Source organism: Schistosoma mansoni, chromosome W (assembly GCF_000237925.1).
Source record: "Schistosoma mansoni strain Puerto Rico chromosome W, complete genome".
Lineage (NCBI taxonomy): Eukaryota > Metazoa > Platyhelminthes > Trematoda > Strigeidida > Schistosomatidae > Schistosoma > Schistosoma mansoni.
This window is the reverse complement of record NC_031502.1, coordinates 30649493-30664396: the sequence shown is the minus strand read 5'-3', so window position 1 is coordinate 30664396 and position 14904 is coordinate 30649493. Positions and strand designations below refer to the sequence as shown.

Sequence of the window (14904 nt, the reverse complement as noted above, 5' to 3'; positions counted from 1 at the left end):
CGAAATACCAGCAGGAATTCAAAAAACCCAATCGGCTTTTGCCAACTTGCGGTACTTGCAGTGTTGGAAAGATCTCTGCCTGGTAACCAAAGGATTAGTTTACTGTGCAGCAGTTACCTCCATTCTCCTTTATGGTTGTGAAACGTAGTCATTTAAAACAGAGGATATTCGCAGGTTACTAGTTTTCTATCATTGATGTCTCCGAAGCATCGCACATTTATGTTGGGATCATCAAGTAGAGAATTTCAAGGTTAGATGCAGAGTACTAGGTAAGTATGGCAAACCAATTGATGAGGTAATCAATATTTATCGAATGAGATGGCTAGAATGTGTATTGTGTATGCCTATCCATCGAATTCCTCGATGAGCGATAAAGGCTGTTGTAGGAGAGTAAGCTAAAAGAAAGCTAGTGGTTGACAAACCAATACATAGCAGAAGTCCATGAAGACACTAACTGTTGGAGTAACCCATGTAGGCAGTCTCAAATTACCGGATTGGGCTACGAGTAATTATCGTGACCAATGGTTAGAGACCTCGAATAACATGGCTCAGAATCGTTCGCAATGGTTTGGGTGTATTCACACTCTGTTTTCATCTCCACCTGTAGCTCATCTAGAGTTAATGATGGTCCCAAGCCCGGACAAAGGAGGAGAGTTGGGCATGGGGTCGGCAACCCCATCCCACAGAAAACAACCTTGATAAAAAAAACGTTAAAATTAAGAAACAATTTAAACCATTTAAACTTTGCCTTCCGAGGTGAGGGGTCTTCATATTAAAAGAATTATGATGCCTCAGGATGAAAGTCGAGATTCTTCGAAAGTCACGAGGCCAATGCCCTTTCTAACAACCAGAGCAACAATTAATATGGGTACATGGAATGTTCGGACCGTGCGGAACACGGGGATGATCAATCAAGTAGCTACGGAAATGAGGAGATACAACTTGTCAGTTTTCGGGATCACTGAAACACATTAGACCCAAGCTGGACAGCAAAGGCTAGATACGGGAGAGATGCTGTTTTACTCCGATCACGAAGAGGAAAATTCTCATATACTCGGGGAGTAGCTCTGGTGCTGTTCAAAGAAGCACGAACAACACTTATACGATGGGAATCTCGTGGATCTAGGGTCATTAAGGCATCATTCAAAACAAAGAGAGAGAAAATCACAATGAATGTTATCCCCTGACATGCACCCACCAATGACGGCAACGACGACGGAAAAGATCAGTTCTATGAAAGGCTGCAATCAATCATAACAAAGTGCCCAAGAAAGGATCTCATCATCCTGATGGGGGATTTAAACGCCAAAGTCGGAATGCACAACACCGTACATTAAGATATCATGAGACGACATGGACTGGGAGAGAGAAACGAAAATGGGGAGAGATTCGCAAACCTATGTGCATCCAATAAATTGGTTATAGGCGGCACAATATTCCCACACAAACCCACATGGGTCTCACCGGATTACACAACACAGAACCAGATAGATCATATTTGCATCAATAAAAAATTCACAAGATCAATGAAAGACGTGAGAATCAAGAGAGGATCTGACATAGCTTCAGATCACCACTAACTGGTGGTTGCCAAGATGAAACTGAAGTTAAAGAAAGACTGGACAACGGCAGGAACAGCATTACAAAGGTTCAATACAGCCTTACTTCGAGATACTAACAAACTCAACAAATTCAAGATAACTCTCAACAACACGTTCCAAGCTCTACAGGATCTACTGAAAGAACAAGGAACTACTATGGAAGATAACTGGTAAGGGATCAAGGAATCTCTGAATTCAACAAGTCAAGAGGTTCTTGACAGCAAGAAGCATTCTCAATAGGGATGGATCTCTATGGAAACCCTGGACAAGATTGAAGAAAGGAAGAACAGGAAGACAGCAATTAACAACAGTCGAACACGAGCAGAGACAGTCAAGGCGCAAGCAGAGTACGCAGAAACAAACAAGCAAGTGAAGAAGAGTACTAAAGCCTACAAGCAGAAATACATGGGCGAACTAGCAACGACGGTGGAAAACGCTGCAATAGAAGGGAATATGAAACAACTATATGATACAATGAAGAAACTAGCAGGTAAATATAGTAAACCAGAGAAACCAGTTAAGGACAAAGAAGACAAACCAATCACTGAGATTCAAGAACAGAGGGAGAGATGGTGAAACAATTCGAGGAATTCGCGATTAGATCAGCCCCATTGAATCCACCGGATATCGAAGCAGCACACACAAACATTCCTATAGATATCACTCCACCAACGACCAAAGAAATCAGGATGGCCATCAGACAAATAAACAGCGAGAAAGCAGCAAAACCTAACAATATATCAGCTGGAGGAATCAAGTCAGACATTGAAGTAACTGCAAGTATGCTTAACTTCCATTGAGGAAGATTTGGGAGGAGGAACAAGTGCCGACAGACTGGAAGGAACGATACTTCATCAATATACCAAAGAAACGAGATCTGAGCAAATGTGAGAACTACAGGGGCATCACACTACTGTCAGTACCACAGAAATTTTACAACAGTGTTGCTGAACTGGATGAAAGACGCAGTAGACGCTCGACTTCGAGATCAACAGGCTGGATTCCGTAAGCATCGGTCGTCCACAGACCAAGTTGAGACACTACGGATCATCGTTGTGCAATCAGTTTAGTGGAACTCGCCAATATACATCAAATTCATTGACTATGAGAAAGCATTTGACAGTGTGGATAGGAAAACATTATGGAAACTTCTTTGACACCATAGAGTTCCTCAGAAGATTGTCAACATTATCCAAAACTCATAGAACGGATTACAGTGCAAAGTCATGCATGGAGGACAGCCCACAGATGCATTCCAAGTAAAAACCGGAGTCAGACAAGCTTGACCACTCTAGTCTCTTCTCTTTCTTCTGGTTGTTGGCTGGATTATGAAGACCTCTACATCTGAGGGAAAGCACGGAATACAATGGACAGATTGGATCCAGCTAGACGATTTGGACTTAACAGATGACATAGCCCTCCTATCCCATACACACGAACAAATACAAACGAAGACAACTAATGTAGCAGTGGCATCTGCATCAATAGACCTCAACATACACAAAAGTAAAAGCAAGATTCTCAAATACAACACGGAGAACACCAACACAACCACACTTGATGTAGAACCTCTGGAAGATGTGGAAACATTCACGTAACTGGGAAGCATCATTGATGAACAAGGAGAATCTGATGCAGATATAAAACCGAGGATTGACAAGGCAAGGACAACATTCCTACAATTGAAGAACATATGGAACTCAAAACAACTGTCAGCCAATATCAATCTTCATTACGAACGTCAAGATAGTTCTACTGTACGGAGCTGAAACGTGGAGAACCATCATAATCATCAAAGTACAAGAATTTATAAACAGTTATCTACACAAGATACTGAATGTTCATTGATCAGATACCATCAGTAACAGCCTTTTGTGGGAGAAGACAAACCAGGTTCCATCTGAGGAGGAAATTAGGAAAAGATGTTGAGAGTGGATCGGACATACATTGAGGAAATCACCAAACTGCATCACGAGGCAAGCCCTAACTTGAAATCCTGAAGCCAAAAGAAAAAGAAGAAGACCAAGGAACGCACTGCGTCGGGAATTAGAGGCAGAGATGAAAAGGATGAATAGCAACTACAAAGGATTGTCCAGGACAGGGTTGGATGGGGAATGCTGGTTGGCGGCCTATGCTCCTCCACGAGTAACAGGTGTGAATAAGTACATTTATGTTCAGGTCTAAAACTAGCTTGGTTTTCCGAAATTAACTGTTCGCAAACCCCAGTCAAGTGTTGGGGTTAATATTTCAAAAACCACATCAGTCAAATTGACTCCTCTGTAATTATCATAATAGTTTTGTCCTTTCCTATAGACTGGAACGACCAGCAATTGAGACCACTCAAATGGGATTACGTTCAGCTAACATTTCAGTCAACCTAACCGATAAAACTGGACCATAATCTCTAAAATCTCAGGACTTAATTCGTCTTGACCTTTTTCCTTCCCTCGTTTAAGATTAGCTTTGGCTTTTCCTACTTCTTTAGGAGTTGGACAGCATATTCTAACATCCCATTCAGGTTGCTTCGTAAAAGCAGCCAACTGAAGGGTAGATAGAGAAAAGTTTTGAAAGTGTTTTTTTCATTGTTCCGGTCTCTTGGGTTGAGAGTGGATCTCCATAACTTCCCAATTTTTAATAGTTGTTTCTTTGATAAGTTTGAATAGTTATCTGTTGTTACTTATTTTCGCCATTTTCTCCTCTATTTTCGCTGCCCACTACTCCTCATGACCATTCCAAACAACATAGATTGAGTCTACACTTAATTGACTTTCGCTTTTCATCATGTTCAGAGCCTGATGGGATCAGTTTCCGAGCATCCAACAGTCCAGTAGACACTTCTGAAATCTACCGATTCTTTTTCTAACCTTTTAGTTAGAGTCACTCTTAGACATCACTGCTCGTTTCACGACTGTCTGCATATCATTCCGAACCATGTAGGGGTGAAGAGTACTTTGACGATCAACAAACTGCCTCTCCAGTTGTTCCTGAAATATACTCTTAACTTTTTCATCATCAAGTTGAGCTCTAGGGGGTTTTCTTGTTGTGGCTTTTCTACGCCTAGTAAGATGCAAACGAATGCGTGACCGTACTAGAACAAGACCAGAGTCTGGACATATGCTCCAGAATGAAAGTCAGTCTTCTATCGGGTCACTCCAAAAGTGGCTCATGATGATATAGTCGACTTGTGCTATCGTTGAGTAGACAGTGAGGGTCGCCATATCAGACGATGTCCCTCTTTATACTTGAAGTTAGTGCTTGCTAAGAATAAACGGTTGTCTGAGCATCGTTGCAGCAGCCGGTCATCGTTATCTGCTCGTCAAGCTTGGACACTGTAAGACACATATAAATGTTTTCCAGTTTGGTCTACACTACCTACTTGAGTGTCAAAATCTCCTGCTACAATTAATAAGTCCGAGCATATGGCTTTTTACGGGAGAGCAAAAGGTGTTCTATAAAACTCAACGTTTACCTTATCCGAACTGCAGTCAGTGTAAGCGCAAACGGGGAAGACAAAAAGGCCACGGTGTTTGTTCCCTTCCATGTCCTTACTTCTTGACTTAGTCAGACAGCCTACAAACGACTGTCTATTGGAATCCAGTCTAGGAGACCCTGTCGTAGTGTTATCCCTACGCCATTAAAGCCATGAGAAGTGACAATCAAGTCTCCAGATACAAAGAGTGTAAATCGCGACTGCTTTCTGTACTGACTAGATGAAATCAAATAAATGACCGCATTTGAATCCTGTATATGCACCTCGGAAACCAAGCATACATCGATGACACAAGATTCTAGAGTCCTAGCTAAGGGAGCTGATTTATCAGAACGATGATTGAAGAAACGGCAACTCGTAGAACTAATTTATGGATTACTACTACATATACTCTTACTATATAACTATTCTGTAACTAGACTACTTTGTCTATATATTCCACTTATCATAAGCTATCGGTTGACCTATTAACTACTGCCAGTCGATTACTCACAGTCTTCCTTACTCACAAACATTTTTTGGTCTGTTTATGCACAAAAGTTATCTTTCATTTTATAGTGTGGTGAGGTCTAGTCTGTTTGTATATAAACTGAGTTTGTTTAAAACATGGATACAGTAGAGACTGGTTGCTGACTTTTAGACTCAAAGAAAGGACACATAGAGAAGTCAGAGAATAGTGAACTAATAGGAACTTAGCTGTTGACTCAAGGTTAGTAGTGCTGGTCCAATTTATAATTGGCTGTCAGAGGAGATACTAAGCTACAGAGTAATATTAGACGCGAATTAGAATCAGGATTCTGATTGGCAACTTGTCACGTGGTTTCGATCTGCGGTCACAAGATATAATACAAGTCTGAGGACCTATTTGACATAAGGTATGAATACTGAAAGCTCTAACATGTAGTTTAGAAGGCAGTTTCAAGAGGTCAGCAATAACATTTCGTAGACTCGAGTAGTTAGCATCGGTGGCACATGGGGATAAAGTCATGGGAGAAGGGTTGGCGGTGGGGATAGAAGGAACATCAAGAAGGGATTTGATAGTGAACAAAAGGATCTCTAGTACTGTTAGGGGTACGGGGGCAGTTGTCATTCTCCAGTTGCCAAAACCGTAAAAGGATATTTCTTCTTGAAAGACCTGATTTATTTATTTATTTAAACACATAAATGTTGGTACAAGGAGGCACAAAATACATATGCGCCACACAAATCTCATTTGATTTGTGTGAGGGCTGGGGTACTGCCCGGACACCCAAACCGAAGCAGGTGGTTTTCTTAGGGGATCACACCCGGAGCCTTCTACCAAAAGGTCTGATCCACAAGGCAATGGAGCATCGTAAGGAGATGCAGTCCCATGGTAGCAGGTGACCAACGATTGATTCATACGCCATTTGTTCCCTCAGGAAACGAGCCCATGTGCACCGTTCGTTTAGAATTAGGGTTTCCCAACTCCCCTAGGCGGATCTCCCACACCCACCAATCCGGTTAAAGAGCCAAACACACGCTTTCCATCTTCTCAATTTCGTAAAAAACACCGTCGCAAGAAGGCAGTGAGTAGGACTTCCCTGTCAGTGGTTGTATACGCGTGGCCATGTAAGAGCATTTTGAGAGGGAGGGCCAACTCTCGATCGTACCAAAGCATTTGGGGGACCTGAGAAGGAAACTGGGTTATGGGTAGTCTCAGTGAACTGGAAGAGTGACCGAGGAGTCCAAAGGACAACTGATTGAGGCCGGTTATACACGACCTTCCTGTGAGAAGTTTGTAACGTGTTAGCTCCGTGCTTCTAAAGGCCTTATCACCGGAGACGGAAAGCCGTGAGTTAAAATGAGATATGATGTTTTTAGGGCCAGTCTTTTCTAGCTCCTTCCTTCTGTTGTGGGGCAACTTCGCAATAGGCGCTGACTGTCTGGGGGGAACACCTTGCTGCCCTCATACCTCGTTACATCCAGCAGTATGACTTTGCTCTCAGACCATTATCTTGTTGCTTTTACTCTTATCGCTCCCCAACCGATCTGCCTGGCATGGTAGAACCTAAAGGAACACTTTTTCCCCAATATAGCCCGATCGAGTAATTACAATAAACAAGCCCGATCACCATGTCAATATAGGAACCACTCAATGGTTCAAAGAATTTGTGCTAACTATAAGACACGAAGAGCCTGAGCTGTATACTCCATGGGCTCGTGAGCACTCATTTTCCATCACAATGTTTTGCCCCCAAATGCCCTGGTAAGGCCGAGAGTGAGGAGAGTCTGTTCCCCCTCTAGAAATGCTCTCACATGGTCACGCGTATATAGCCTCTGCCAGGGAATTCCTACTCACTGCCTTCTCACACCAGAGGTGTTGTTTACGAAATTGAGAGGACGCAAAGCGAATGTCCGGCGTTTTAATCGGGTTGGTGGACACGGAAAGTCCACCTAGAGGAGTTGGAAAACCCTCATTCCAAATCAATGGTGCACATGGGCTCCAGTATCCTGAGAGAACAAATGGCGCATGAATCAATCGTTGGTCACCTGCTACCATGGGACTGCATCTCCTTACGATGCTCCATTGCCTTGTGGATCAGACCTTTTGGTAGAAGGCTCCGGGTGTGATCCCCTAAGAAAACCACCTGCTTCAGTTTGGGCACCTGAGCAGTATCACAGCCCTCACACAAATCAAATGAGATTTGTGAGGTGCATATATATCTGGTGCCTCCTTGTACCAATATTTGTGTTTGAATAAATAAATAAAACAATCCAACTATGCAATTCTACTCTCTAGTTTGCAACAGTCTGCCAACTAAAGACACTTGTTTGTGATGTAAATCATCTTCAAAATATACTTGGAAAATGTCTAAACAAAAGTATTTTAGTAAACAAACAATGATCAATTAGATAAAATGATCTACATGGCCACAAAAGATGGCTATGAGTTAATATGAAACAGATGTAGAAAGTAATTGGAACACAAAAGAAAAAGTATTTATTCTAACCAAGATGTAGTCAACGATTTGTTCGAATTAACGAGATACTCCTATCAGTGGATGGGTAATCCAAAATACCGTTTTTCAGATAACTTAAAATCCCGTAACCACAGTTACTTTGATTATGATAATAGACGTTACTTTCTGAATGAAGCTAAAACGCCTTTAAATTCATAAGAAAATAGATGAACTGTTTTTGTTGCAATGTTTCATTTGAAATTTACTCAGCTATATGGTTCCTAGTGTTTTACAAATCATCAGAGGAGCGAAAATAGTTACCTACAGTTAAATCGCAGCATAAAACTTTATAAATCCGTTTTCTTTTCAAAATGAGCTTTTGAGTTTGTTGGTTACAAGTAGCTGGCTGAAACGGGACTAGTTCTATAAATGTGTTAGGGTAGTAAACCCGAGACACGAAATTTAGTCTATGATGTCATTAACTATTAGTTCTTACACACAGAAAGTACACAATAAAAACCTGATTAAGCCTACTTAAACGGTGGACGGGTATGTGTTAACTTGAAGAATATATATTATATGGAAATTAAAACGCGTAGTTTCTTTTTTCCATCACATATATATTCAAGCTACAGAGGAAAAACACTTGTCAACTTACTGTCCCTAGATTTGTTGTTGCATCCGATTTATATTGCTTAAATAGTGAGTAGATATGTAATGGTATAAATAATCTTCTCAGTAACTGGTCACACAGTACTTCATTTAAACCTTCTATACCCAATGACAACAAGTCATCTATGTAGTGTAAATGATCAATATGTTCTGCAACCAAATCTTTCAACTTAGTTTGACATCTGTTAAGTAATTACAAAAAAAATTATCTATTGTTAATAAATCCGTACCAAACATTGAATGAATATTTTAAGACAAACATATTTACTGTGAAATGAAAACATGATATGACTAAAGCATAAACATAAGTAATATGGAAGGATATATCCGGATGAAAATTGAAGAAATGGTAACTCTCTGAACTAATCATTGTAATGTTATTATTGTATTATTACTGGGTAACTGGGCTATATATATATAGTGTTTATCTTAAGCTTTCGTTTAACCCACTATCTATCACTGTACTCTTTATAATTCCTATTTTATTACCGATCGATTATTCGCAGCTTGCCCTATTCACAACCACTTTTGGCTTATTTATAACTGTGATTTTTGGTTTTAAAGGTACGATAAGGCCCAGTATGTTTATATGTAGGCCTATGTATGTTTGAAATAATAACGGAGGCTGGCTGTTGACTTGTCCTTGGACTCGAGGCAACGGATAGAGAAGGCTTGAGTATAGCAGACCAATCAGGACTTACTCTGCGTCGACCCAAGGTTGACGCTGCTGACCAGATGTGTAAGTGGACAAGTCTAGGACACCAGGACACAGAAGAAATAGTAGACGCGGCATAAATAAAAATTGGATTTAAAATTCAGAGTAGTGAGTTTAACTCGTGATATCGATCAGTGATCTTAAGCAACAACAGGAAGAATGTGCACAAACAGGTATCCCAACAGTTTTCAACAACTTCAGTCAACAGGCTACTATCAGTAGTAATATCAACCTACTGAATGTTTGATGGAAAGCAATCATCGTAACTTATTGTTCTAATGAATAGTTCTTCCAGTTACGAACGGAATTTGACACAATACCATAGTACAGTTAATTTAGTGTTAAACGTTCACAAGAAATCAATGTGCCACTAAATTTAAATTTTCGGCGAGTTTTCGTTAGTAAATATAAATTTATTGAACGGTCCATTTTAATTACTGCAATACAACTCAAAAACCAAGTATAAATTTTTGTTCTAAGCGTAGCCAATTTCTATGAGTGAAAACTAATGATACTACCAGGCCGTTAGAACTGAATTAGGCGAAATAGGATTCAGGAACAGGTCATTAAAATCTCTGAGACGGAACTAAAGAGAACTAAAAACAACTAGCAAATTATTAAACACAATGGATTTCAATCTTCCATACATCCTGATCCCTTGATAAGCTTAAGAAAAAGCGAGGACAATATTTTCAGAATAGAATGAATTCATTATATTTCGAAGCTCCTCATCAGCTACGAACGGCCCTAGTTTACAATTGAAACATTATTATAAAAGTGTTATAATATACCATAATCAATGAAGTTTAAATCGAAACGCCTTAAACAAAAGGAAACAATATATTTAACATAATAATTAAAATTGATTAGTATTTATATGGCAATATTTCGATTGTGAATTTAAGCCGTTTGCAGCTGATGAGAAGCCTTGAAATATAATGAATTCATTTTATTCTGCAAATATTGTTCTCGCTTTATTTACGATTTCAATCCATTCATCCACCAGATAAGGTATAGAATTTTCAGAACAACTACTACATTGTAACCATAGCTATTGAAAAATCCAAGTCTATATATAGTTCTGAAAAATCTGAATTAATCTCCAATATCGAAATGGTCCAGAAATCATGTAACTTTAAAAACATTAACAAATTGATTCATAAGAGCATAAAGTTGGGATTGAAAGTAAAATACATCTAGACGAAGATACAAATATACAACAAAAAACTAAAAATTACATATAGGATGATAACAGTTGGTTATTTAACGTTTTCGCTCAAATATAACGAATTCATCTATAAACATCAACTGGGAGTTCATAACCATAGGTTCCTAATAATCTAACAATCAGAGAAAATCTACACATTGTCATATAAAACTCATTCCCGATAGCTTATATCCTGCGCATTGAACTTTCCTCTATTTTCCTTTCTATTCACATATCCTGTTAACTCAATATTACACACAGCAGAACGACGTTCTAGACGTTTTTACAACTGACTGGTTTGTTTCAATCAACGTAGCCAATATATGAAAATAAGGGCAAAAATATGTAGAACAATGTGCATTATAAACAATCAGAAAAATATCACTTACTTATGACAATCAATATCTAATATTGTATTACCTATTGACCACACAAGATGTGAGAAGTAAATTAATGAAGTCTGATGGTGAATAAACTCCAAAGCAGCTTCATCTTTAACTATTAACAACAAAGAACATATTGGTTAAAAGATGACTCAAAACAAAACGAAAAACAATTATGACAAACCCCACCTTTATGTACATTTAAAGTGATAGTACGTACAGCAATACGAACCATACCCTCTGGGTGAGCGAACAATTTAATCGCTTCAACATATAAATCAAACTCTCGACGAGACTAAAATATAATAATGATAATGAACAGTTTTTTAATGTGTGTTTAAAAAAGCATTACCTCAATGTAGAAAAAGCTGATTGTATTTACGTTGAGACGAAAGGATAATATTTTTAGGAAGGAAATGTAATAAGCCATCACCTGAGAGATAGAAAAGAGTTGATAAATAGCTATGTGGATCTACTTCTTCGTCGGCGAAATCAAAACGATGAGTAATAATAGCATTTGTATGATTGTTTGACAAAAGGTAATCTGTAAAAAAAATTTCAAATAAGAAGGCAAACGAATACTTACAGATGGCTGTTTGATTTGTTATGTTTTCAAATAAAATATTTAAAGTTTGTAGTAACTGAACACATATTCTTCGACTTAAATCTTGTTTCATATACTGCAAAAAGTATTCCAAAATATTCTTTTCAAGAAAAAAGCTAAATAATATCTTTTTAAATGAATCAGAAAGTTACTCCATGACCGAACTATCATTTTGATCACCCCAGATTAATATTTCTGCAATTAATCGAAGGGCTTCAACCAGTATCCCATAGTTTTGTTCATTAACAGCTCGATTCTTTTGTAATACGGAATGAAGATATCTATAAAAATAGATTGTAAATCAAACGCTGAGTCTAGGTCAACCTTGATGAAACTACTCAGAAGAAATAATTAACTGAATTTTTAAAAAACTGTAGCAAAAAACATGTGATCAACTAGGGTATGAATTCTATCAAGATTTATGTGTAATAAAGCTGGACATTCCAATTTACGTAAGAAATACGTGGTCAACAAGTGGCTTACAGAAATATGATTTATTTACAAGTGGATGTCGTAATTTGATATGACTCACTAGTCAAGTAGGAGACCACATAATTGACCTAGCCATACTTTTATAATGAGGCCCAGCGGTAATGCCAGGATCCCTGATTTAAAGTAGAGGGGTTTTCAACTTGCAAATTAATGACAAAAAACTTGGTCCTTTGACCACAAAGTTACAATTTCTTGAGTGGAGCTCATTTACTGTATATGACTTCATGTACTAGGTATCATGTTACAATTTCCTTGTGACAGCTAATGATATCAACCGGTTTCCCAACCCGAAGTAGACAGAGTTCAAGCAGGTGAGATATCAGTTGAACAAAAAGTGCGTAAGAATATGGGATCTTTCTTGACCGACCTTGTGTTAAAACTCTTAATAGAACCCTGAAACATATGACTTATAGAACAGATGAACCCACAAACCAGGTAATCTAAATTATCATATCCTAATGGTTAGCCCGGAAATGACCCAGTTCCTTAAATGCCACTTTACACAACTGAACCGAACAAGTACATCGAGAACTCCGATATTTAAATACCTAAGGTGACAGGCCCCGTATAACATATCTAACTGCTGGTTTATTACTAGGAAACAGGTAAACCTGGTTTTCGACCGGTTTGGGAGACTTCAATGAAATACGTCCATCAACCCCGAGGTAGTTCAGAAACATGCTTTGTACACCTACCTGGAACCTGCTCTGAAAGTCGGTGAACTCGTAAAATCTCCCAAACTAACGCAAGTGGACCATCCTTCATCTAATTTCCAAAAAAGGGGAAGAAATCTAGCCCAAGCTGTTCCAAACTCGTATATCAGCTCCAAGCATGAACATAATAAGATGATCGACAGGCGACCGAATGAGAATACTCACTGATTAAGAATACCACTTTTAGTGGTCCCATGTTAACATAAGAAACAGTTGACACGTAGTATTTTAGAACAGAACAGTAGGACTTTTGACTGAAACTGGAAAGTTTAGATTCCCGCTTTCCTCCTGACTTCGAAGATAAATTCAACACAATTCTATGTTATTTATTTATAACAGAACAAACTTGGTGCGATAAGACACCAAGATATGAGTTGCGTAAATCGAAATAAAGATATTGAGGGTAAAACCAAACCAAAAACCATATAATACACAGAAAATGAGATTAGATGCTGAACAACACAGTTCAAAAATTAGCGGAGCCACGATACATCTCATCCAGTAACAAGATATTTTACAGTTCATAAGCAACACAACAAAATATTACGGCGACATAGATACAGACTTCTTTTCTTTGTCACCTGAGATGATATCTTACACCACTGAGCTGAGAAATATCTATGACCCTATTCAACAAATGAGGATGAACTAACAGGGTGTTACTAGGTAGTTCAAACTGAATTATTTTGTCTTATGTGCAGCAGGTCGTAGGAAAATTTATGACAAATATCCTAGCCTGAGATCCCAGACTACACAGAAAAACGATGAAGCTACACTATGCTATATTGCTAAAACTGGGTGACAACGATAACCGAAGGGACTTTGGTCGACGAGGATACGCCCCCAATAGGATGATTAATCTTATGCTGAAAAAACAGTGACTATAATTTACGGACGGCCTTTGAGCGACGCTAGACTGACCTTAAAAGTGTCCGTCTAATAACCAGGACCAAATGAGGGTTATAAACCTGTGATTTACAATTTGTGGTTAAGGTTAGAGTTAGATTCAGGGTTTTCACCACGAACTGACATCGGCTATAATCTCAAAACTCTATTTAGCTAAACGGATGAGTAAATTTCGCGCCAAAATCCGAGAGCTGTTATCTTATACGTGATTGGTTCGTCCATAAATTATAGTCTCCCCGAAAAAACTTAAAAAGTGGATGTATGTGCTCGTTGTACATAACTTATGTTTAGTCAAGTATTAAGTCGATTTTGGACATCCTAAAAGCCTATGTTTGCCAAAGGCATTTACTCATTAAGGATTAAAAAACAGTATATCCCTCGGCTACTTACAAGTCACAAACGCCATAATGAAGCATTTACGACAGTTTCCACAGTATTTATGGACAAAGACTCCACAAATGTCAAGAAAAGAAGCAACTCCGACGCTAAAAGTCTTTGAGAGTCTAAATTAAAACGCCGACTATACTCAGAACGTCTGTGACTAGCTAGGAATGCAGATCAAATGCAAACTTTACATAACAGTAAGATTTACATCTAATCTGCCTGTTCGAAGGCGAAAGATGAGTTTTACACGGAATTTCGGCAAGAAAACAGCTCTTTGAAGACTAATAGGAGACTACTTTGCCGCACACCATATTTCATACAAAATTAATTAGACGTAATTAAATGAACTACGAAGTAATGAATATACCGCTGAAAGACATTGAAAAATCCAGTACAACTAGAACTAACCTCAAATTTTCAAGAGAATGAACCTTTTTTGGCTTCGAGAGACTACTTTTCCCTCGTCCGAACATTCTTTAGGTTGATACGCACATCATCTTAATACGCGCCGTCCAATATCCAAAATGCCTGTGATGTATTGGCCTAGTACGTTTTGATTTGTAAACGATTCAAAAGGACACTACTTCGGAACATATTTGGCAGGTTGATAGACTCACATTGTCAGGTTTGTTCCATCGAACCAGGAATGTGGCTGGAGACCGATTAGTTTTGAGTTGTGTCTGTCTGATTTTTCGGATTCATATTTGTGTATTGAAGATAGAAGGCCACTGTCCTGTGTTACTCCTTGGGCTCTGTTCTACTGGATAGGTCAACTGAAAGTTCCAACACCACTTCTTTAAGTAATAGGCCCCAAGA

The 14904-nt window shown here is 38.7% G+C and overlaps 1 protein-coding gene across 1 annotated transcript in view; it reads right to left on the bottom strand.

The window, feature by feature from the left end:
- The window catches only part of Smp_143110 (hypothetical protein), a gene marked incomplete at its 5' end in the record, with an annotated part of 57085 nt that extends 42524 nt beyond the window's left edge, over positions 1 to 14561 (bottom strand). Inside the window, 8 exon segments of the mRNA XM_018789339.1 lie at positions 8671 to 8866; positions 10996 to 11104; positions 11179 to 11284; positions 11342 to 11422; positions 11466 to 11533; positions 11576 to 11709; positions 11746 to 11874; positions 14497 to 14561. Of these exon segments, the coding sequence (XP_018654793.1) occupies positions 8671 to 8866; positions 10996 to 11104; positions 11179 to 11284; positions 11342 to 11422; positions 11466 to 11533; positions 11576 to 11709; positions 11746 to 11874; positions 14497 to 14561 (888 nt within the window).
- Positions 14562 to 14904: the final 343 nt, after the last annotated feature.